At 37.5% G+C, this 22,969-nt stretch overlaps 1 protein-coding gene across 4 annotated transcripts in view; it reads right to left on the bottom strand.

The window, feature by feature from the left end:
- The window catches only part of KIAA0556 (KIAA0556 ortholog), a 55,387-nt gene that overhangs the window by 3,920 nt on the left and 28,498 nt on the right, over positions 1–22,969 (bottom strand). For all 4 annotated transcript variants that reach the window (XM_026049045.1, XM_026049043.1, XM_026049042.1 and 1 more), the window contains 11 exons: positions 18,583–19,314; positions 18,072–18,280; positions 16,745–16,820; positions 13,095–13,272; positions 11,142–11,307; positions 7,037–7,194; positions 6,662–6,726; positions 4,416–4,526; positions 2,652–2,791; positions 1,132–1,233; positions 306–466 (listed from right to left, as the gene is read on the bottom strand). In XM_026049045.1, coding sequence (XP_025904830.1) covers positions 306–466; positions 1,132–1,233; positions 2,652–2,791; positions 4,416–4,526; positions 6,662–6,726; positions 7,037–7,194; positions 11,142–11,307; positions 13,095–13,272; positions 16,745–16,820; positions 18,072–18,280; positions 18,583–19,314 — 2,098 coding nt within the window. The remainder of the gene's footprint in view (positions 1–305; positions 467–1,131; positions 1,234–2,651; positions 2,792–4,415; positions 4,527–6,661; positions 6,727–7,036; positions 7,195–11,141; positions 11,308–13,094; positions 13,273–16,744; positions 16,821–18,071; positions 18,281–18,582; positions 19,315–22,969) is intronic.

Raw genomic sequence — 22,969 nt, forward strand, 5'->3', positions numbered from 1 at the left:
TCAATTCTTTCTACTCTAAGGAAGCTTAACTTCTTTATTTGATATTTATTTCCATGGGCTGCCATGAGACAGGTGTAAATATGAATCAAGAATCCTACAAAACACTAAGAACTACCCACAAATAATCCCGGCAACTTGGTCCTGAGGATTAAAAACAATTGACTATTTGCCACTAAGTGAGGTGGAGTATAGCTCAGAAGAGAATTTTCTATAGCAGTACACATATTACTGATTTTAGCCACAGATTTTTTCTTTTGATGAAAAATATATTTTTTAATTATTCCAATAAAGATTCACTCGCACACCTGATCACATTCCTCTTCTCCTGATGGCAAATCTTCTCATCATCTGTGAAGAGGATGGTGTGGTAGGGGACCACTGGATCACAGGTGGGCAGGATGCCCGGTACCACGTGGTTCACCACATCCAGGATTCCATTGTACACAAGCAAGTCATCCACAAGAAGCTAAAGATAACAAACAGATTAAAAATAAGTATTTCTAGGAATTAACTTACGGATATAAAAACAAACCGTATCTAAATGAGCAAGCATTGCTTTCAGCAGTCTTCCCAATCACTTTTAAAACAGGTTCAGTCATTAGATTTGCTTTTTTTTCCCCCTTTAAAAATGCCATTTTTCTCAATTGGCAAGTAGTGCTTTTTTCTTTTTCCTCCTTTTCACCAGTTTTTGTCTCCTCACYGACTGCTTCAAATAGGAAACCAAGTGGGAAAATAACATATGTCATTATTTTACATTAAACATATTTTATTGACTGGAATGATACAACAATCTTGGAATGAATGATTTGCACCTTATTTACACCTTACATCYATCAAAGCTGGGTATGTAGTTTAAGTCAGTCTTCTAGGCTCGTTCTATAGCCAGTACAGAGAGGAAAGCATTATCCTAAGACAATTTATTAGAGGACGATTAGTTAACCTGTTCTCTACTTGGACATGAAAGACAGCACAGAAGACCAGCACAGAGCAGTCATTTTAATATTAAAATGCAGAGTTGAGTGAGATGAATCCCATCCTTTGGAGATGACAGAGAACCACACTTCAGTAATATATGAAAATAAATACAGAACTCTCATTAAATGCAAAGCTACATTCAAAAATTAAACTTACACCAAATTCCTTCACACCTCTCTGGGGTGTTTTAGCATAATTCCACAACTTGATCATTGACACAGTAGTAGGCACATCAAAAATAACATATACTCTGTTCACCTGTAAAAGACAAAAATTCATTTGCATTGAAGATCACAAATCCCCTAAAGGAAATTCTACCATATGGTCCACCAAAACTGGACTATATTTAAATAGATGCAGCYAGAGGACAGATAACAGATGGTCAGGATGGTAAGGTTTTAAGTTCAGTTATCACCTCGGTAGATAATTCCCTTATATTGTTTATAATGCAGACCYCTCCTCTTGAAAGAGCTCATGGCCCAAAGTTAGACATCAGAGCATCCTGCACTCCTTGTCAGCTGAGTAAAGAAATGCTTTTAATGAACATTTCATTAACCAGACATGTGCATTATGATGAGACAAACTGGTGGGTGTATATATCTATATAAATATATAGACACAGATACAGATGGAATCCATCTCTCTATATTCTCCACATTTTAAAACCCTCCTGAAGCCTTCTGCAGCTTTGGTCTAGGGTGCACAAACAGCTACGCAGCGACAATTCTCATGATGCYTCAAAACAATTACAGCTTGAGATACTGTTCACTCTACTTTCAGGAAAATTGATTAGGATATAGGAAACCCATCTCAGATGTTACTGTTAATTCTGTGATTTAATCCTTTGATTCTTCAGAGACAGCAATGTATTTGTACTAAATCACACTGCATTATCTCCACTGGAGAAGGAACTGCTTGGGATCAATAAAACTGTTTCTATCTATGACTCTCCAGAAGATGTAGGTTTGGGTCTCAGTAGCAAYTGTTTTTTAGTCTCAGAGGAAACACTGATGGAAATATATTCAGACAAACACGCAAAAAGACAAACAGAAACAGGGTAACAAAGAATTCTAAACTTACAGCCATCATACTTCTGCAGAACACAAAAACACTGAGAATTGGAAAGGAGAAGAWAGGCTATTTCATAAAGTTTTCTTTAAATTCTTTCAGCTTTCCAAACTAGCAAATGGAATTCTGTTTTTATCCATCTATCCTTTCAATACTAATACTTTGTGTTCTTCTCCCGATTTTAGAAATGTCACCTTCTACAAAATGGCATGTCCCTAAGCTAGAACTCCCATTACTGCTATTTGCCTTTTGACACAATGGGATAGCCTCTGCAAGCAAATATTTTATAGAGATTAGCACATAGCAAATGTACAAGCTCAAATGATCATCTAGTCAATCATTCACTGAACACCTGAGAACCCTATCAAGTAGTTTACCAGCATTCAAAGTGTAGAATTTAGACAGAGCCTCAAGCACTAAAAAGACCATTACTGTTTACTTCCCTCAGAAATACATGTGGCCAGTAGCCTCAGGCATGTATAAAAGTTTTATCTATATCCACTGTATTGCAGCATCTAATATTATTTGAATTACTTTTATACTTCCAGCTGCCTCGAACACACATCACAAATTAAATGAAAAAGGAAGATGTAGGTAGCCATGCATACCACTCCAGGAAGCACTGGTGCAAGCCACATATGCCTGCCATCTGTTGTGTCATTTACTCCATCAATGAGTTTATCTGGAGTACGGATGTCTCCAGACACATCCTCTAAAACGTTCACACTATCTGGGAAAGCAGCAATATCTGAAACAAAGCTTTAARCGAAAATAACTGCAAAGAACACTTTGGAAATACCACATTTAAAAGTTCATGTTTGCTCTTCTGCATTTTCTAAGCTAGATTCTCCACTACAGTAGTGGAGATTGTAAACTTCTCTAAACTACTTTACTTTGGTGGTCAAGGAATTTCACTACCAAATCCATTTCTATAGTAGGGCAATCCTTACAGATTCTGACACTCAATAKTCTTTCTAAAATGCTAAGAAATTAAGCAAATTCGTTTGTTTTAAAGTAAATATCTATGACTTAACAATAAAGTTCCTTTATCAAAAAGGAGAACTTCCTACATGACATTGAGGACAATGGTCAAATTTTAGCATGAAGGAGCAAAAACTCCTCCTATGAAACATATCTTCAAGGAGAATATCCTTGCAATATTAGAAGCAATCTAGCTGGGGAGACATTAATTTCTCCTTGTCCTGCTTTCTAAAAGGTCTCAGACAGTTCAAATTTCTAGGGAATTTAAGGCATAACGCAGAAAAGTCTCAACTATTTAAGAAAAGTTTGCTCCACTCAGCAGCTGAATCATCACGTTTAGCACTGCATTTATACAGATGTGCTCTTTCTGGGACCCTGATATATCCACACAGTGGTACTGCAGATACAGAAACAAGATCATTCAAAAAAAAAAATCATACGTGGCAATTGCATTACATTGTAAAAATGCACCATTTAAGTTAAAGGCCCCCTGGCTCCTGAAGACAATCTACTGCCACTTTTCAATTTTGAAACACTTCTTCCCCAACATAGCATTTTTTTTTTTTTTGAAGTTCATCATGCATCAAGAAACATATAAATAAAAATACTGCTCCAAAAAGAGTCTTTATCATTGCAACTTCTATATATTAGGCAATGGAGATCCTTAGAGATCCACAATTCAGGCATCATCCACCCTTTTAATCCTTTCTTCCAGGATAGTGATCAAGTTACCTAATTATATACTAGGATATGATACTAGGATATTACTGGGAGTCTTTCAGACCTGTCCTTCATTCCCTCTCTTGGTTTCCCTGGGAACCTCGAATCACATTCAAAGTCGCAGCCCTTATCTTCATGACTTAGGCCAGACACCTAGAATAGCCTAATGCTCCAGAACAAGAGTCAGGAAGAACGTTCCCTGTGGCACAATGAAAGATTCCACAGGAGAGAAAAATCTTATTTCTCTAGGAAATAGTGTTTTCCCAGGTGACCCTGAGACTCCCATAGAGAGTCAAGAACCATCAACTGCTCTATATATAAGATGAAATTTTTCTTTTTGCCTGGCATAAGAGAAATAAGAATACACATTAGCACGTATGCAAAACAAAAATACTTTGCTACATATGCTTTCCTCTCTGGAGTAAAACACATGCAACAATTATTAGCTCTGCTTAACAATCAACTCTAAGCCATCATGTAATGCTTAGTAAAAATTTAAAAAGAGATGATRGAAACAGTCATTTGAATCAGGAAAAACTGCTAAGAGATGTCTCAGTCTTGCAGCTAGTTTCTTATAGTAGATTCTCTATTATAAACTGACATTGTGACAGTCTGCAAGAGAGCAAACTGTATCTGCAAGGTATCAAGGTGCTTGCTCTGTAGAAGGATACTGTTTTCAGTTAGCAAGATTTGGTCTCCATGTTCATTGAACAACTCTAGTCCATTCAAGCCAATGTAGTATGGATCACCCCAACTCGTCAGAAGCTGAAACTGGAAAACAACTAACAATAAAAAGCTGTGTTAAGGAAAACGTTGATTCTGACATTTTGTTCTGGCAGAATATTTAATTTGCAGTTTCCAAAACTATTATGCAGCCCAATTAATGTAAACACTGTGATTAATAGGTTTAGCTGCCTGTAAAGTCTCATACTAGCATAACATGCACATTTCTAAACTCTGGGTTAATGGGTAGAATCTTGTTGCATTATTCTAATAATCCAACCTCAATATGCAGTTATTTTCTTAGTGACTTTGCACTAAGACGGACTTGTATCTAAGTACATACCTTGGAGAGAAAAACCAGACAAACCATCCCCAATTTCATTTCCTCAAATCAGCGAGACATTCTTTTGTTGCAGATCCAGCAGGTAACTATATCACAGATCCATTATGCAGAAGTGCACTGCACAGACATTCTCATTTGCAGTTTAAGAGAGGATTCTGACACTAGGACTAGCTGGCTAAATGCCTAGTTAGGCTACATAGGCTAGGTAGAGATTCACAGCACAAAGGCCACAGGAGTTTGAACGTGGTCATTCCCTTTTGCAGAATAAAGGAGTTTAGCTGACTGGATCCCAGCTTTGCCATGCATTTTGGCCTCRAGGTTAAAGAATGGCTGCTTGCCCGTTTTCTTTGTGGTTGCAGATGATTAGTAAGGTCTCCTTGACAGCCACAGAATTTCATCCAGTATTTCTTATTCAAATCCCCCAAAAAACTGACTGAACTAGAGAGGGAAAAAAAAATTCAGGAAAAAAAATCTAGTTAGTCTTCATTCCAGCAGTAGCCACCATCTAATATGTTCTTAAAAACATTCAAAGGAAATATTTGAAGGAGTAGATATGGTAAAATATGTATCTATCAGGAATATATTTTAACCCCTAAAACAAAGTAACTCTGAAGGGGAGGAAATTTCCTTCTAATACAGTATTTAGTATTATAGATCTACATGTTCTTAATGTCCAAACAGACTCAATCTTTCCTTGTTTGAAGAGACATCTTGTGTCAAAAAGCTGTTATCTAATTAGRATGTGCTTGGAAAAAGTAAAATTTTGTTCTTCTGACCTTACTGTATTCTTAAACTTCACTGAATTTTAAGATAAGAAGTCTTCCACTTCTATCACTGAAAGCATACGATACAGCTAGATATGACATACACATGTCCTCCTGTAAAATGAATAATTAATTCTATACTTTTGTATCCTACCTCCTTATATACTCCACTTACCCACACCACTGCCCCTACACTGCCTTCCTACGTTTCCTGAATATGCATTTGCCTAGTTTTGAGTTATCTAGGTGATAAATGATAGTTAATATGCCTAAACTGAACGGCAGGAAGCAATAATGCAATTTGTGCTACAGACCTTTCTCTAATGAGAGAATACATTTATATCTCCTCTGCCCAGCCACTGATTTTCATGAGACTGGCAGAAACCTAGTATTGCTGAGACCTCACTGCCTCTGTCAAAATAGTGGCTTTAAAAGGGCTGTCAAATAGACGGATGGCAGAGCAGTAAGCGTGATCCAAAAAGGTTGCGATTATTTAAGAAAACATAAGTTTAAAAAGCCACCAGCAAAATGGCAAGGATATAACATGGTTCCGCTCCACCCAACCTTAAAGATATTAAATGAGACAAATTTCAAAGGGTGGCAAAGCAGAATGTTCAAAGGTGTACAAAAATACAAAGATCACTTCCAGTTTAGACAGCCTCTAAACAGCATGCGGCTGGTATTTGAGCTATAATAGCATGGTATTCTGTGTCTTARAACATGTTTTTTGTATTCTTATATTTTTTCATTAGCATTAATTACTATATGCTACTAGATACTTCGCTAATTTGCTAGTTTCAACCTGAACAGATTATAAAAGACAGAAAAGCAACTACATTATCTACAGGCACGTCATATATTCATATTTATATATCCCATTTCTTAAATATATAATATTATATATGATATAACATTAAATATGTTATAAAACATATATTTAATGATGCCTTCTCATATGCTTGATGTCTTGTTCACTTTCTTAAAACATCAGAAACTGTTGGGTACTAAAGGGTTGGTATTCATGCAGTACCTAATTCCAAGTTATTGCACATCATAGAACAAGGACAAAAACCACAGCAAAGGATACAACCACATGGCATTAATGGGGCTTCRTAGTCCATGCTAGCTCGTTCCGTTCTCTTTGAAGCAGTCCTGCAAAAGTAACCAAGACAAAAAGAGTTTCTTAATCCATTCTTGGCTCATTCAGAAAAGAGCAAAGGAAACAGATCCTAAACCAATCCAACCAATAAGCCTGAGATTATGGAGCAGAGTCCTGAGACTCTGATCTTAGGAAACCATGGAAACTGTATGCAATTTAAAAATGCAGCAAAATATTTTGCTCTGAGTACTTCATACTTTCACCCAGGTGCTTTGTATAGATTTGCTTCAAAGGAGGACAGAAAAGAGTATTAAATAGTTAAGAAAAAATTTGTCRTTTTGATAGTAAAATATCCTTCTTTACCTCCGATGTGCACTAGTAGCCAGCTGGGGCTGCAGGTAGTCGACAAAGAGAATTTCTTGAGCAAAATCAAAGTGGCAGTTGCCTGGTCCCTTACGGATAAGGAATCCCTCCGGTGGGGAGATACTGTGACCATCCAGCGAAACATGGACAACCTTAGCCTAATTAAGAAGAAGAACATGCAGCAAAATAAAATAGAACTAATGCAACCACATYCATTTTATAAGTTGAAAGGGATATTTCAGTAATTGTTGCATTTATTTCTTTACTGCACAACCTCATTCAAGAAACATAAGCCAACAGATACTAGCTGCAGTTCCACAGCGTCCAGTGCAGAGCATCCTAACCAACACTGACCAGCAGCTGCTCTGATTGCAGAGGAAGGAGAGGCTGGAGTTGGCGTGGGAATGAGGAAGATTTGGAGAGCTTCTTCAGTTATGACATCTTTATTAGCTCCCAACAAACTGAAGCTCCCTGAGCCTGCAGCAGCACACACATCAACAGAAGGGGTGGATTCAGCTTCAAATTCAGCAGAACGTATTCAAGGAGTTGGTTAGAGCTACTTTATCCTGTACCTGAATGCAGTGCTAGACTGGGCCACGTTGCTCAGCACTTTAAGCAATCACACAACCTGCTCAGTTCTTTTGCAAGAGATCCTTTGTCTCTCCACTGCCTTCCTAGAAACTCTGCTGTCAATAAGTTCCATTTGCCCTTGTGGCAGGTGACACTTGGGCTTTTCCATCACTTGGGCAATCCCATCTACCAAGCAGCCCTAGTAGCTAACATAAGGGCATATGAATAAAGGTATCCACTCCAAACAAAAAGGTTAAGCACTGACCATACCATAGATGCATACGTGCCTAAAAAATAAACTCAATAATTCAGGCACCCTTATTCAGAAGACAGATCAGAAGGTGGATTTCCTCCACCCTCTCCCATTAGCACCATCTGGTGCTACATGTGTGATCCCAATCACACAACAGCTGCAATCAAGCAGCAACAATTATCAAGTAACAACAATTATTGCATCTCGCCCTGAAATCTGTCAAATTGGACTCAGCTGAACAGAAGCTGCAGGTACTGCACTGAGTCCTTCAGTAACTGTTAGATAAGAGAAGAATTTTACCTACAAGAGGTTGTTATAATGATGATTCAAGCTTGCTGTTTAGTGGAGTGAATCAGAATTCACTTAGTTAAAAGATTTAGWCTAAAAGTAAAGCGAGTCAGTTTTTCCAATCTTGATTTGATACTGGTATGTATATATGATAATTTGAGGTTAATTTAGTTCTGCATGCAAATATTTTGATCAATTGTTAGGACTTCTATTAATAAAATGTGAGTAATACACATAGTTGAGAAATTTTCCATTTCAGATGTCAATCTGAGAAGAACTTAAAAGACTTCAGGGTTTTCTGTAAAGAAATTGTATATTGTCAATTACTTGTCACAACAGATTTCATATTTTCGCCATTTGCAAACCTTTTTCAATTAARATTTCAGTTACACAAAAAAATCCTAAAAATTAAATCTTTTAAAGATTTTTTTTAAACATAGACAATTGCTAATTTGAAAAAAGCAGGTACCTCACTGAAAGTGGTGACCATTCCAGTTCCATAGCAGCATGAAGATTAATTGTCAGAACACTTGTTAGAGTACCAAGGAGGTAAAAATAATTATTTCTGGTTTCATTGTTTATTAAAGCTTGGAAGTAAAAGAGTGAACTTTTTTTGCAGTATAAACTSCCCTGCACGCTGGTTTCCATTGAACCAGGCTGCCAAGCTGGGACAGGAAATGCAAATTCACTGAAATGTGCTTTAGTTTAGGTAGCAGTTATTAAATGGGAGGTCTAGAGACTTAAAGATGAAATCTTGCCTATTTTACCACAGCTGCTTACATTTATGTCTGCCTTACAGCCCTCATTTCTAGAGTAATTTTCATCAGTGGGAAGGCACTCAACCATCAAACACAGCATTTTACTCATCACATAGCAAAGCTTTCAAAAGGTAATTTTTCATATGGCTGGAAATAGCATAGGAGCCTTCATTTAGGCAATTCATTACCATTACCTTCACACACTATACCTATAAATAGAGTTCACCAACCTACAGCTGCCTGGCAAATCAGGATACTACTATATCCGGAGACTGCAGCTTAGAAGGAACAGCATCTTCAAGAAAAAGCTGTCCTAACACCCTAGGGTCTACAGTCTCATGCATCTTTACTGTGACCCAGCAGAAATCTTGCTCCTTCCTTTTGCAGAAAACATATTTCATTCAGGCTTTCACTGAGCTGCAGGAATTAAGTCATTCTTCAGGCTGTACCTGCTAACTGCTATAGAACTTATATAAAGAAGAGGCAAGTCAAAGTGACTGTGCAGATGGCACACCATCTTCCATATAAATGTCCATATAAACTGGAAGTTTATATATCAATTGCAGCTTAATTGTAGCATACCATCACTCTGCAACACAGCATGATGTTATTACAAGACGCCAGGAGTTTCACTTTTGGAGAGGGAATACTTCCCATCAGGGTTCATGTGAAAGCAATCGTGGAGGCCAATTTGCACAGAGCAGCAGTTCAACAAGCTCTGCCATTATTCTGCACAGTCGTAGGATGGATCCAAGTTTCCAACTTCAATTACAGAGATTTTTTCACAAGCTGTATGGATTCTATTTGGCTTGTCTTTCTCTAGCTTCATATATATTAACATTTTTCTTCTTAATTACTAACTCAGTTCGGAAGTCAAGAATACCTAGGTTACATTTCCAAATCTTTCCCCTTGTGTATGGGTTTGTAAGATTTCTGTGCAGTGAACAAGTRTTTTATTCTCCTTACAACTACCTATCTTCTGATAACAAAAGCAGGGAAAGGGGTGATGGTCAGACCTGGAGTGCTAGCTGGATATAGCACCTGCTCGCCAACAGGTGTTATCTGACAATTAATTCCAAAAATTCAATAAGAAATACACATATATGTACATCTCTCATGTGTATAATATATACATATGTACATACACATAATGTATGAAATTTGACACAAGCACCAAGAAAAAAGGGGAGGAGATATGTAACAGTATTTTAGCCAAGCAATTACAGCCAACTTGCTCGATGTCAACTTTTCCAAACAAGTATTAGTGTTCTAGACACCCTTCTTTCTTCTCGAAGGGGCAGTATTGATCGACCGGGCTCAGTGCAATCCACTTATATCAAACCCCGTACGACATTGCCAGCAGTAGCTATTTTTGGTCGAACTGGCTAATGAGTACCTAAGTTCAGCATGCCATAAACTGAATGCTAGAGTGTATTTTAAAATGGAAACCAAGTTAAAAATTGTGTGACGTGGCCATATATAGAGAGCCTTAGATTTCACTATGCAAATATGGAGAAATTCCCTTATATCTTGTTTTATAAATCCAGACCAAATCTCTACTCAACATCTTATAATTAACTAAGCAGTTTCACATTTATAGTCAGTGGTCTACATAGCAAATTAAAGACATCATTCCTCCTTGCACAATAGAGTCGTAAGACCTATTTGGTCTGCTTTAGACTAAACATCTATATGAAACGATGACCCAACATGCTTGAGGCTATCTTGAAAGGTAATGCTCATTACAAGTTTTGAAAAGTGACAAACATAAGAAAAGCAAGGTGCCCAGAAATATTTAGAAGCTCTTAGGTTAGAAAATGAGTTGATACAGATACTGCTTTTTGTAACTCYTCTTCCACAGAAAATCTGCTCAGATGCATCCCATGTTCTATCATGCTCTGTGCTGTAGGGAAAAAAGAATCCATATTGCAGGCCTAATACTACACACTGAGAGGATACCATTTTGGCATCATATATCTTGAGAATAGTATGTGCTATTGTATGTGTGCCTTGGAAAAATCAGCTGTGAAAATTTCTTTAAACTATCCCTGGCCATTTTTCCCCTATATTTGCTGTTTGCGGAGACAGAAATGCATTACACCTGCCACAAAACTCAGAGTCAGACAATCTAGAAAGATTTATGGGGTTCCATTAAGATAGCTATATTCATTTATCACAGCACCAATTTCCCAATGCACTGCTGTATATTTTTGCTGGCTCCTTTTCTTTTACTTACCCCTCTATAGGTATCCTCTGGAGATTTATTATAGTTCCAAAAGCGAAGCCCAGCAATACTTTCAATTTTATCAAAAYGGATTGTGAACAGATGATCTTCCCCAAAAGAGAAGGGAATAAGCCACATATGGTCATCCTCAGCTGTGATATTAGTCCCATCTATTAACCTGCAAAGAAAAAAAAATCCATTAGCAGCAAAAAGGAAAAGCTTGTTTTTCCTCATGAAAAATAGGTGCTTTATGAGGTGCTAAAATTTTTCTAATTTCCACTTGTAAAAACACARCTTTATTATGTCTCTGTGCACTCAGTTAAAGTGCAGTAAACACCAAAAATAATATGTGACCATCTAATTAAAGATAAGGGAAGGAGAAAGACACAGTATTTCCTTGAGTTGGATACATTTAAGTTAAGAAGAGAAAATAAACCCAGAAAAATTCCTCAAGTTGTGTTTACATGCATGAGGGCAGGCAGAGGAAAGCCCTGCTGTATTTGCATGACAGCTGAAGGTAAAGAAGCCATACAATTTATCAGTATAGCTCCACACCTAAGCTAATGTCGCCACTCTGCAGCATATGACTGTGCTAAAACAGCTCTATTGATTCCAGCAAGGAGGCGGATGGCAGCTGGGTAGAGCAGAGAGCAGCAGGGTTTGTTTGCATCCTTTTGCATGTGCRTAGTTGAGCATAACCCTTCAAACAAAATAAAAACAAGTAGTAGAAGAATATCGACTTGTAAGAACACACGTTTTGGGCTTACTACAGAAATTTAATTGTTTCTTTGGCTTTTTACCTCATTTATATGATCTTATTGCCTCACTGCACTTACTTTTTATACATTGGTTTGTGCACAGRGAAGCAAGACTGCCAGACTCAGAATATAGAATGTTAAGGTACATCATGTTGCAAGCACAGAACAAATGTATGTCATTTACTAAGACTTTAGAAAGAGGGCTAAAAAACTAAAGAGGGCTAAAGGACTTAAAAACTACACACACACACAGCCTCTTAGTGGCAGGACAAATAAAGTTACTGGAAGTCATCTTTCAGTAGAAGTTATGAAGAAACAAGGAGAATAAAGAGGATCATAAACTCTGAAAGGCTAAATGCAAACCTTAAAACTGACTTCATAACAGAGGATGAGAAAGGTGGTAAGTAAGAGTTCTTCAGAGGTACTGAAGAACCACAAACAAGGGGGTTCTACATCCGTTGAGCAGAAATTAGCAGAAAATTAGCAGAAACAGACACTAACTCTGTTCCTTATTACTATGTGGATAAATACAGTACTTTAAGATTCAACAAGGACTGAAAAGAGAGGACCTATCATAAGCCTTTCAGGAGATCAAAAACATGCTAAAAGACAGAATTAGAATTGAAAATGCTCTTACAATTAAAAAACAACCAACCAAACATAAAAAACAAACAAGATACAGCTTTAAAAACAATAATGCCAAGTCCTTCCCAGAGTTACATCCTATGATCTCTACATTRTTACCATTCAGGAACTAGAAAACAATTTGAGAAGACATACATGTTTATGAAAAAAGCTTCAATAAAAAAAAAAAGAAGAGAAAAGCTGTAGGACTGGCAAAACTAAGAATGCTGCCATGTAAATCCCTAAATTGTTGCCTTTTTTTAACTTGAAATTTTTCCTTGATTTCCCTCCCCGCAAAATCCTAAGTTYCACTGCATATGCATAAATAGATGCTATAAAGGAAACATTTCTGCTCGAAAAGTCCTGAACAGAGATACCAAACATTCATGTTATCTTTTAAATCTGCCATCCTCTTTCGGAAAAAATCTTCTTTATGTTTAGTTTGTATAGCAAAATATAAGTCCTAAAACTCGCTAAACTCCAGAAGCTGTTGATTGATATGAACCTAGTACACTGTCACTGAAAGAGCTGGCATAAGGCAAAACACTGCAGAAAATGTTTAGACATTTCAAGTCTTTCTTACTTTTCTAATGTTCTGGAATCTCCCATATACTCCGGCAGATCATTCAAGTCTTGAGGTGAAGCAGAAATCTGTTCTGTAGTTATTTTCAATGCTTGGCCATTCCTTCCTATCACTTCAAGTCCAGTCAGTCCGAGGTAATGAGAGTCTCCCCAGGTCATAGTAAAATTCAGTTGTAGGCCTATATAAGAAGAATATACATACATACTTATCAGCTTCAAGTAAGGGGTCAAGACTCTAAGCTAAGTCCAAACAAGCATGAAGCAGAAAACACATTTCTATAGTTACAAAGCTGTTAAAAATAAATAACCACAGCAACCAGTTAAATCACTAGTGAATTCTTGCCCTTCCCTCTTCTTTCATTCCTGCTGTTCTTGCAGCCTTTTTGCCATTTTTCTGCAAGTTACCCAATACTTGCACTCCTCTTTCCTCACATCTAGCTTCCAGATGCTTCCTCATCTCCTCTGCTTTTGTCAAGGACTTCATGGAATTCCAACTGTGAACTATCCCTTACACACCAGGTTGATTCTGTCCCCTCCATTATATGCATCATTTTAAGAGATTATTAAATTGTTTAATCATGCCTTATGCTGCAACACTGTTGGCATGACTGCTTAGTTTGCATCTCCAGCTTTCGGCAGGGTGCTGCTATATCCCCTACTCACTGAAGTTGCTATTGACAGCAGGATATTCCCTTTTTCCACTTTGCTCTTGCAAGCTCTGCAGGTAAGTGGGACAAGCTCCAGCCATCACACACCWGCTTTAAAGGGAGATGGTCCAAATCCCTGAAATAGTGCTTGAAGGAAATGCTACAACTTGAGAAAGTAAAGAGAATTTTTCCATGACAAGAACAACCCCCAACTCCAGCACAAAAAAAGGAAATTCAGTCCTCAGTCCACTTACTTRGGCCTGAAATTATCTGATATTAAATTCTCCCCTCTTTCCCTAGTATACTTAGTTTTATTTTGTCTGAAAAACAAACATATCTAGCAATGTCTGTTGTTTTGGTATGTTACAAGGGTATGTTTTCCATCCAGAAATAGTTCTGTGGAAAAGAACTTCAAACCCTTTCATTTTCTTCGCACTTTTAGGAGACTGGTGCAGCGATTTTTTTTTTTTTTTTTTAAGCCAGCCTGGCTTTGACCTACTGGTGCACATCTTTTCCAACTGATTTCTGTTTTATAGCATTTGCTTCCTAACATGCTAAGCAATTTTCCTCTATATAAGAATGCATGCAAGCCTCAACAATTAGCAAATATGTATTCATTTAGATTTAATAATTTGGTATTTTGTACTTGATTTTTTGGGGTTTTGTACTTCCTAGTCCACATGTTCACCTCCATACAACATTCCAGTAYCTCCTGTAAATCTGTTAGGCCTTCAGTGGGCTGCCAATATCCTATTCATTTGTCACTACACAGCTCCAGATGAGGCATATTATCAAATATCTTATTACTTAGTTTGGGCAATAACAGTAATTAAACAATACATCTGAGCAGTAACRTGACAGATTTCAGGATTATACAGAAATAGAGAAGACCCATTATATCTGAAGTTTAATTATTATCTTTTATGAGCTCAGTCACTATACAGCCTCATCTAAATCCAGCCTCTCATAAATCCGTAAGTGATTAGATCTCTTAGAGAATATCAACTTGTAGGTAAGCCAAGAAAAGAACTGTTGTTTAGCAATGTATTTAACTTGCAATCTTCATGTCAAAACTGGACACACAGAAGCATTTTAATGGGACAGTATTGCTTACACTAGGGAAAAGCAGTAATGATGATTACCCTCCATCTTCAGAAAATAAATAGGAAAAAAAACATGCAGACAAAAGATTTCAAGGGTATCTCCAGGCCCAGCTATTTCATGTCTTAGGGAAGAAATACAATTAACATTTACAGCTATGACAAGCAATATTCCAGTCCAATCAGCTTTGATAACAAATCCATCACTGTAAATGAAAACTATCTTTCATTTCCTACAGCCCAAAAAAAAGCCCAGAAATAACCAGGTCTAGAAATGCCTCAAGAAGAACTAGTAGTCAGGATACACTGGAAAACAAATAAAATAAAAAATGTGGCATTAAAGCTACTAAGCCATACAAGCCAATTACCTATAAATAGTGGTAGCAATTTACACAAGACTAACTGTTGATGTACACATAAATTCAGCTGAGTTTTAAGATCTCTTTAGCATTTACAAGGGCACTAAGAAATATAGTTCATTTRGATGACACGCTTAGAGCTATGGCTACACTGGCATTATATATTATTTTCAAGGCCATTGCTAASTCTCAATTTATCTACTATACAAATTGCAATCATGCAAGAAAGATCTCATTCAAAACTACAGCATATTTTTAAACATACTAAAAGAAAAGATAGGGTCAAGCAGGTACTGTGCAAGGTTTAGGGCTCATTGTCAAGCCAAAGCCTTCACAGACTCACTGAATGATGTAGGGTGGATGGGTCCTCTGCAGCTCTTTAGTCCTYTCATTCAGAGCATCTCCATTAAGTCACTCAGGAGCTTGTCCAGTACAGGGTAAGATCTCTAAGGAGGGACATCCCCAAACCTCTCCGGGCCACTGTCTCAGCGTTTGACAATCCTCATGATGAAACAGCTTTATTTTGTATCTAGTTGGAAGGYCTTGTTTTCCACCTTGTTGTGTCTGTTGCTTCCTATCCTGTCCCTGTGCACCTGAGAAAAGCCTGGCTCTATCCTCTCTACACACTCCTCCTAGGTGCACAACAAGATCTCTCCCTTCCTTTTTCCTTCTCCAGAAAGAAGGAATCCAGCTCTCAAACTCATCTCACACAAGGTACTCCAGCTGCCTGACCATCTTATTGACCCTCCATTACTTTGCTCCAGCATATAGATGCCTTTCTTGTCCCATGGGAGTCCTAAACCGGACACAGTATCCTAAATACAGTCCCATGAATGTCAAATAAGAGAAGATTTCCACCTTGCTCCATTAGCCATGATCTTGGTCTATATACATATATATATACGTATATACATATGTATATACATATGTATATATATACGTATATGTATATACGTGTATATATATGTATATAGACCAAGATCAGCCATGATATATTGGTGTGTATATATATATATATATATATATATAGGTGTGTATATATATATATATATAGACCAAGATCATATATAGCACTGCTATACAGCTGAATTCAACTTGTGGTCTACTAGAGCCTCAAACCCTTATCATCAGCTTATCTCATCCATCTCTCACCAGTTTGGCTACCAGGAAACTATGGGAGATGGTGCCAAGGGCCTTACTAAGATCAACATAAACTGTTAATAATGTTGGGCTGGATAGGCATGATTTCCTCTTGGTATCGTGGCTGGCAGTCAAGTTAAAAATGAAAGTACCCGCAACGGGTCAAAGATAAAACCCTCAGTGAATCCACAATTTACTTGTGGTACAAAATCTGCAGAGGTGCTGTAAAAAACAATGCTTACATGCCTCTAACATCAAGAGCTGTTCAGATTGCATAGCATCATTTAGCTATATCAAATCTTTGAGAAAAGCATCTCCACAACAAATATATTTATCAGCRTGACAGGGTAAAGAGAGGTCAAAAGGYTTCCACAAAGACAAACTGTAGATAATTGAAGAACTTACACTTTCCAGTAAATATCCCTGGTTCCTTAGGTGTAAATTCAGGCAGTGGATCTGACACAATTACCTGCTCTTGAACCTAAAAAGTAAATCAACAGGTGTGATGAATACAGAATATAGAAGTAGGGACAGGTAGCCTGGGAAGAGTAGAGATACGTTGTCTGAACATGSACGGACAGGGCTAGGACAGTCAAAGCTCATGTGAAGTGTGATACTGTGAGCAACGTCAAGGTAAAGAGACACTTCTATTTGTACACCAGCATTAAAACTAATACAAGGGGAAAAGTATTATGTTCCCTTGGTCAAGAAGAAACAAATTAGGGAACACTTAATTAAACTGAACATCAGTCCATGAGCCAGACTGGGATACATGAAAGAGTGCTGAGGGAGCTGGTGAATGTCATTGCAAGGCCACTCTCAATTGCACTCTCAAACTGTTGGTTTTGAGAGGTATCTGGGCCCTATGCTATTCAATGTAATGATCCATTAACTATAAGACAAAATTTGCTGATCAAACTCGGATAATTAGGGCAGTAAAGACAAAGGTCCACTGCAAAGGTTTGCCTGAAGACTTGATTTCACGAAGTGAAGGTGATAAAACAACAAATTAAGTTCTTTGTGAATAAATAGAAAAATGCTGCACACGAGGAAAACAATTCTCTTCTTACAAATACAATAAAAAACTACAAAGTAATAGAAGTTTAATGCTGCAGTCTCAACATTATTAGGTGTCTCTGCAAAAGCAGAAACTCAATCTTCCTGAGCAGTCAAGAGAGGAAAAAAATAGGAGTCTAGATACATTCTTTAAAGTTTCATTCATCATTAGAGGTGAACTTCAGAGTACACCAAATGGATCCACTTTGTGCCTAAGAAATATATAGCTTATCAACACTTTTAAYGTCATTTTATATCTCTACTGTAGAACCACTGATATCCCTGGATCTTACAYGTTTACATCACAGGCTGCAACATACTTCAGGCAGCAGAACAAATGTCCTCATGGGAGCTATGTAGGTATAAACTTCCAGGTGTACCTGAGTGAAAAAGAAATCCCTCTATTTCTGCACGTATATGTATTTACTTAAAATTCAGTGTACTGTTCCATCTAGTCTTAAATTAATTGGGGAACACTAAAATTGAAGAASTATCAATCAAACTTTGAGCTTAAAAATATTCCATTAATTATTAATTTGGTGGGGGAAAATAAAACTTCAAAATGAGCAGACAGTTGTATCATTTTCAGCTTAACTCCATCAGGGGAATTAGCACCTTCTATGCTTGTGATGTTTCAGAAACACATAACAGGGATTTCTGAACACCGAGATCCTACCTTTTGATCCKCTGTTCTTAACCCTGCCTGTGTAAAAGGCCTTTCATCTCCCTCGCCATCAGCAGTTGTTGGTCTCTTCAGCTCTTCTTCATATCTCAAGGAAGAAGTACCTTCCATCTCTCCATCGTATGTCTCATCATAGCAGTATATTGCTTCAAGAATATCATCATCAGTAGTGAACAAAATAGTATCCCCAAAGTGCTCTGGAGCTGAAAGCAACATACAAGATTAAACGTAGAAACTACACAAAGATTATATATTTGTTACAGGAATCCAATCTGGTTACCAAGACAGCGTTAAGAATAAAAACTATCTCTACATACTACTTAATTTCACAACGTCATTAGAGAATACAGTAGTGGATTTTACATTATGTTTTGAAATTAAAATGATGGAATACTATAAAAGGCAATAGCTTGGTTTGAAGTTGAAAATGATAACAAACAAGCTAAGGGTATTGGCTTACATTGTGCCGATGCTTTCACAAAGAACATGAAGAATGATATCATACCTCCAGACAAGGTTCCTGAAGCTTTTGCAATTTCTCCTTTAAAGATGCACTGTTCATCTAACCCCATCACAATGTCTTTCACACCTCTGAAAGAGTGGATGCGAGACTTATTATAATTCCAAATCCTAATCATAGCTACTTGACAGGGATTCACAAAGTCAATAAAGATAAAGTGACGTTTTCCAGGGGTAAAYGGTGCTAGCCAGAGATGCATATCATCCTGTGTCCGATTTACCCCATCAATTAGGTTGGTTATTATTCTGGGATCTTTGCCATAAGCTGGTAAAATATTTATATCAGGTGGTTCCGCTGTTATTTTTGAAATCTGAACAGGCTCTCCTTTAGAACTGAAAACTTCAATTCCATTAAGACCTACATAATGCCTGTCTCCCCAYGTAGTTTGAATGTCTATCACTAAGTGCTGCCCATAAGGCAAAACGGGGATTTTGAAATCACTTCCATCGTCTGTTTCCATACAATTTTCTTCTTCTTGCCTTTTTGGTAGTGTTTGCAGTCCATCTTTTCTTGTTAGCTGATATTCTCCAAGCCGGTTGATCTTCTGCTGATGAAGAAACTCATCAAAGATATCCCCCTGAAAATCCATATTAGAGATTCGTCCTCGGTGGGAATAATTAAACTTCACCAAGGAGTTCCAGGACTCCTGGAGAGTATGTTCTTGTTCACTGTGCCATCTTGCTCTAGGTGCTACACCCTTGATAGAGAAGTCTTCATCTGAAAATGCAAGTATTTAACACATAGTCAGGACTGCAAACAAACCACTGTAACACTAACTTTCTAGAGTCATGTTTGTGCTCTGTTACTGCTAAATTCTGTTATTATTTTATATTACTTCCCAATCATAAGCACTACATATCAATTTACATCCTCCATCTGAACTTAAAGAAAAGCATTATTTGCAAATATTGAAGTGTACATGGCAATATAAAAAATGAAACCAAGTTTAAGCCTGAGAAGCGTCGATTCCAAAATTCCATCATTAGCAAATCTCATAATCTAAAATCTTGGATAAAACAATCAAAACAAAATAGCCCTAAAGTTTCTGCAAGAAACACTCATTAATAACTACACCCTATCTGCTTCTACTACAATCTACATTACACATTAGATTTGGAAGGTGACAAGCTAATATTTTGCTTTCATGTCCACTTCTATCAGAAGTTTCTTGCACATATATCACAAATTAAGTACAGATAAAAACATAAACATTAAAATTTACTTTCCCCACTGCTTTTGCATATCTTCCTAGCTGCGATACCCATAATCTTCTTAAAATAGGTTTATGTTTTTCAGTATAAACATACAGAAACTGCAGAGAATGCAAGTAAACACTAACTGTGCAGACTGACAGAGATGTAATTAGTCAGTAAGACAGAAGTTTTTAGACAGCTTCACCTCATTATCTCAGCAAGAAGAACTTTCATTAAACCTTTGTTTGGCAGTAGCACTTGGATGCCTAACTTTTATTTTTCGCTAGTCAACTAGATGTCTTAAAAATCTGCATTAATTAACAGTCTGTACTTGCATTAAGCAGTGGTCTACTAATTGATCCAAGGATTTTGTCTAAACAGTTATTGGGTGGGTGTCAAATTAATTTAAACCTCCTGTTTGCACTTATGCTAACAGAGATCTTAAAATATGCAAAAAACCTCAAGTACCAATGGCTACAGAGATGGAGTCAGCAAGAGCTAAGCTAGTGAGGTTCCTAAAGCCTTAGAGAGCATCGTTCTTGTCAAAATAGGCTGAAATCAGATGATGGGAAATGCCAGTGTGAAGGATGGGCATGGTTGATACAAGCACAAACAGGCTTGTTTGCACAGCTAGTAGAAAAGACCTAACTCCTCTGCAGGATACACCTGGACAGAGATGGGAACTCTCTGTACGTAACATTTTAAGACAACTTCAAAATACTTTAGGTATTTTACATGATCAATATTGCCAAGCATATTTCTTGTATAGCAGGTTAACTTTTGTTATTTCAAATAATTATTTCAAATAATTATTTCTCCGTTTCAAATATGTCCGAGTTTAACAAGGAAGTCTTAAGCTTTATATCAGTGTAGCAAATCCAATATTACCTCCTTCCACAAAGGAGGAGGACTGTCCATTTCCTCTTCCTACTCTGTATCTGTCTTGTCCACATACACTGTCCTGCCTATATCTTCAAAGGGCCTATAGCCTTTCACTCCCATCAGTGAAACATTCATGGTTGGGGGATAGGGAAGAACGATATYTAGAAAGATTATGCAGCAAATAATTGCTTTAGTGTGTTGATACTATTTGCTTTTGTTGCATCTGTAAGGGCTTTTCCACTGTTTCCCATGCACAATTCCTGAGAAATACATTTTCTTATGTGTTTATAAGGCCCTGTATGAAACCACTTTACCTCCAATGATTTTTTTTTTTTTAAATAGTGTTATTTGAAAAGAGAGATGTAACTGAAACTCCCTCAGAGTGATTGCTGGAAAAATACTAACTTCGAAGCACGCAACACCAGGCTTAGGGAGGGGCAGAGGAGGGAAAAACACACATATACAGACTGCTGCTAAAGAAAATCTTCAGCTTGGAAGGCCATTTTTCTAAATTCAGCATCAGATCCACATAATTGCAGGCTCTCTTCCCTTTAGCTRCTGCCTTTAGCACTGCCTTTGGCAGGCACAAGCCCCTGCACAAGGTGCTACTGTCTGCATCCTTGATGGTTAAGCGCTCTGGACACCTTCTCTTTGCCTTGCTGCCAYTGGTACTCCCCAACTCACCACTTTTCCCACCACTATCTACAATTTGTGTCGCCATCACCCTTCTGCACAAGATCTCTTTTCCTCWTAGAGGCTCCCCCAACTGCAGCAGCCTAAGCCAGAGCCTCTGTATTAGCAATCCTCCTAAGTGCCGAGTGCTACTCAAGGAAAATTGGAGAACCACAATGTAGAAGAAAAGGAGGCTAGAAGAGACACTCGTGAAAGAAAGGCCATAAAAACAATGAAAAAGAGCAGATAAAGAAAAGCAATACAGGAGAGAGGGACCACAAAGACAGAACAGAGAAAGAAATTATTAGCCACATTCCCTTTGCTTCTGTCACCTGTATTAAGAGACTTCAACTCTGTATCCTGAATGCAGGAGTCCAGACTACTGAAATCCTCGTTTCCTGCAACTAAGGAGAGGGACTATGGAAGTGACTATATGATTTGATCCAATTCTTACGAAAAAAATAAGATTAATTCTCACTCTATGTATCAAAATCCCCTGTGTTACTTTAATSCCATTAATAGGCAGGATATGAGTAACAGTATTAACAGATACAATTTAACAACCTACCTAGACGTTTTGCCTCTATTATTCACACTCAAGTACTTTCAGAGCATTGGCCTGTGACTGATCTGGGTGCTTATGACTTGTTCAAGCTGAAATTAATGAAGAGGTTCCATTAAACTGGTATCATGCTAATGTTACCCTAATATTGAAAAGCACTAAATACAATAATTTGCTGACTTTTTACATTAGTCTCATGCAAAAAAAAAAAAAAAAAGACTTGCTCAACTAAGAAAAGGATATAATCATTACTAGCAAGCAATTTTATGGGAAATAGTTCTTGTCAAATACTCTACTAGCTGTATTTCTTAGTCAATGGGGCTTGTTGATTTGTTCCACCTGGCAATTCTGAGGACTACATAAAAGAGACCYCTAAAACTGACAGTTAAAAATGTCACAAGGAAGGAAATACCAGGTCACTGCTGGGCAAAGTTGGTAGATGAGGCAGAACAGTAAGTACTGTCCAAATCTAAACACTGATCCAGATCACTTTGTAAAATGTTTCATGTATTTCAGAGAAGCAGAAGCAATGGTTTGAAGGATACAGGCTTCCACGGATTAATAAATCTCTCAGGGGTAATTCAAAGTAAATATAGAACCTACAAGGACTAAGAAAAGGAACTGACAAGGAGAACTACATCTAAGTGAAGAGGACTATATCAAAGTGAAGTGATAAACTGAGAATACCCAAAGCAACCAAAGATAAATAAACAGAAAAAGGGAAAAAGGCTCTTCAATAAGAGTGGTGAAAGGCCAAAATATTTTCCTCATTTTTCAGCAAGAGGGATGATGCAGGAAGGAAGATGATGGTAAAGTGTGTACCGGGAATGCAGTGAGGGTAACACCTTAGAGGAGCGGGAGCAAAGGATGTTCTCCTTGAGACTGCCCTGGGGAGGCTGCTCGGTTTCCATCCCAAAACAATTAGGGAGCAGTTGAAAACAGCAATTTTCAACTAAACTGTCAGTGATACATTTTCTTCATACAAATGAAGAAAAGCAAATGTAACATCGAACAATCACAGAGCCATTGGCCAGGTTTTACTTCCATAAAAAGTCCCTGAGTG

The sequence above is a fragment of the Nothoprocta perdicaria genome, unplaced genomic scaffold (genome assembly GCF_003342845.1).
Source record: "Nothoprocta perdicaria isolate Ctin4 unplaced genomic scaffold, notPer1 scaffold_59, whole genome shotgun sequence".
Taxonomy (NCBI): domain Eukaryota; kingdom Metazoa; phylum Chordata; class Aves; order Tinamiformes; family Tinamidae; genus Nothoprocta; species Nothoprocta perdicaria.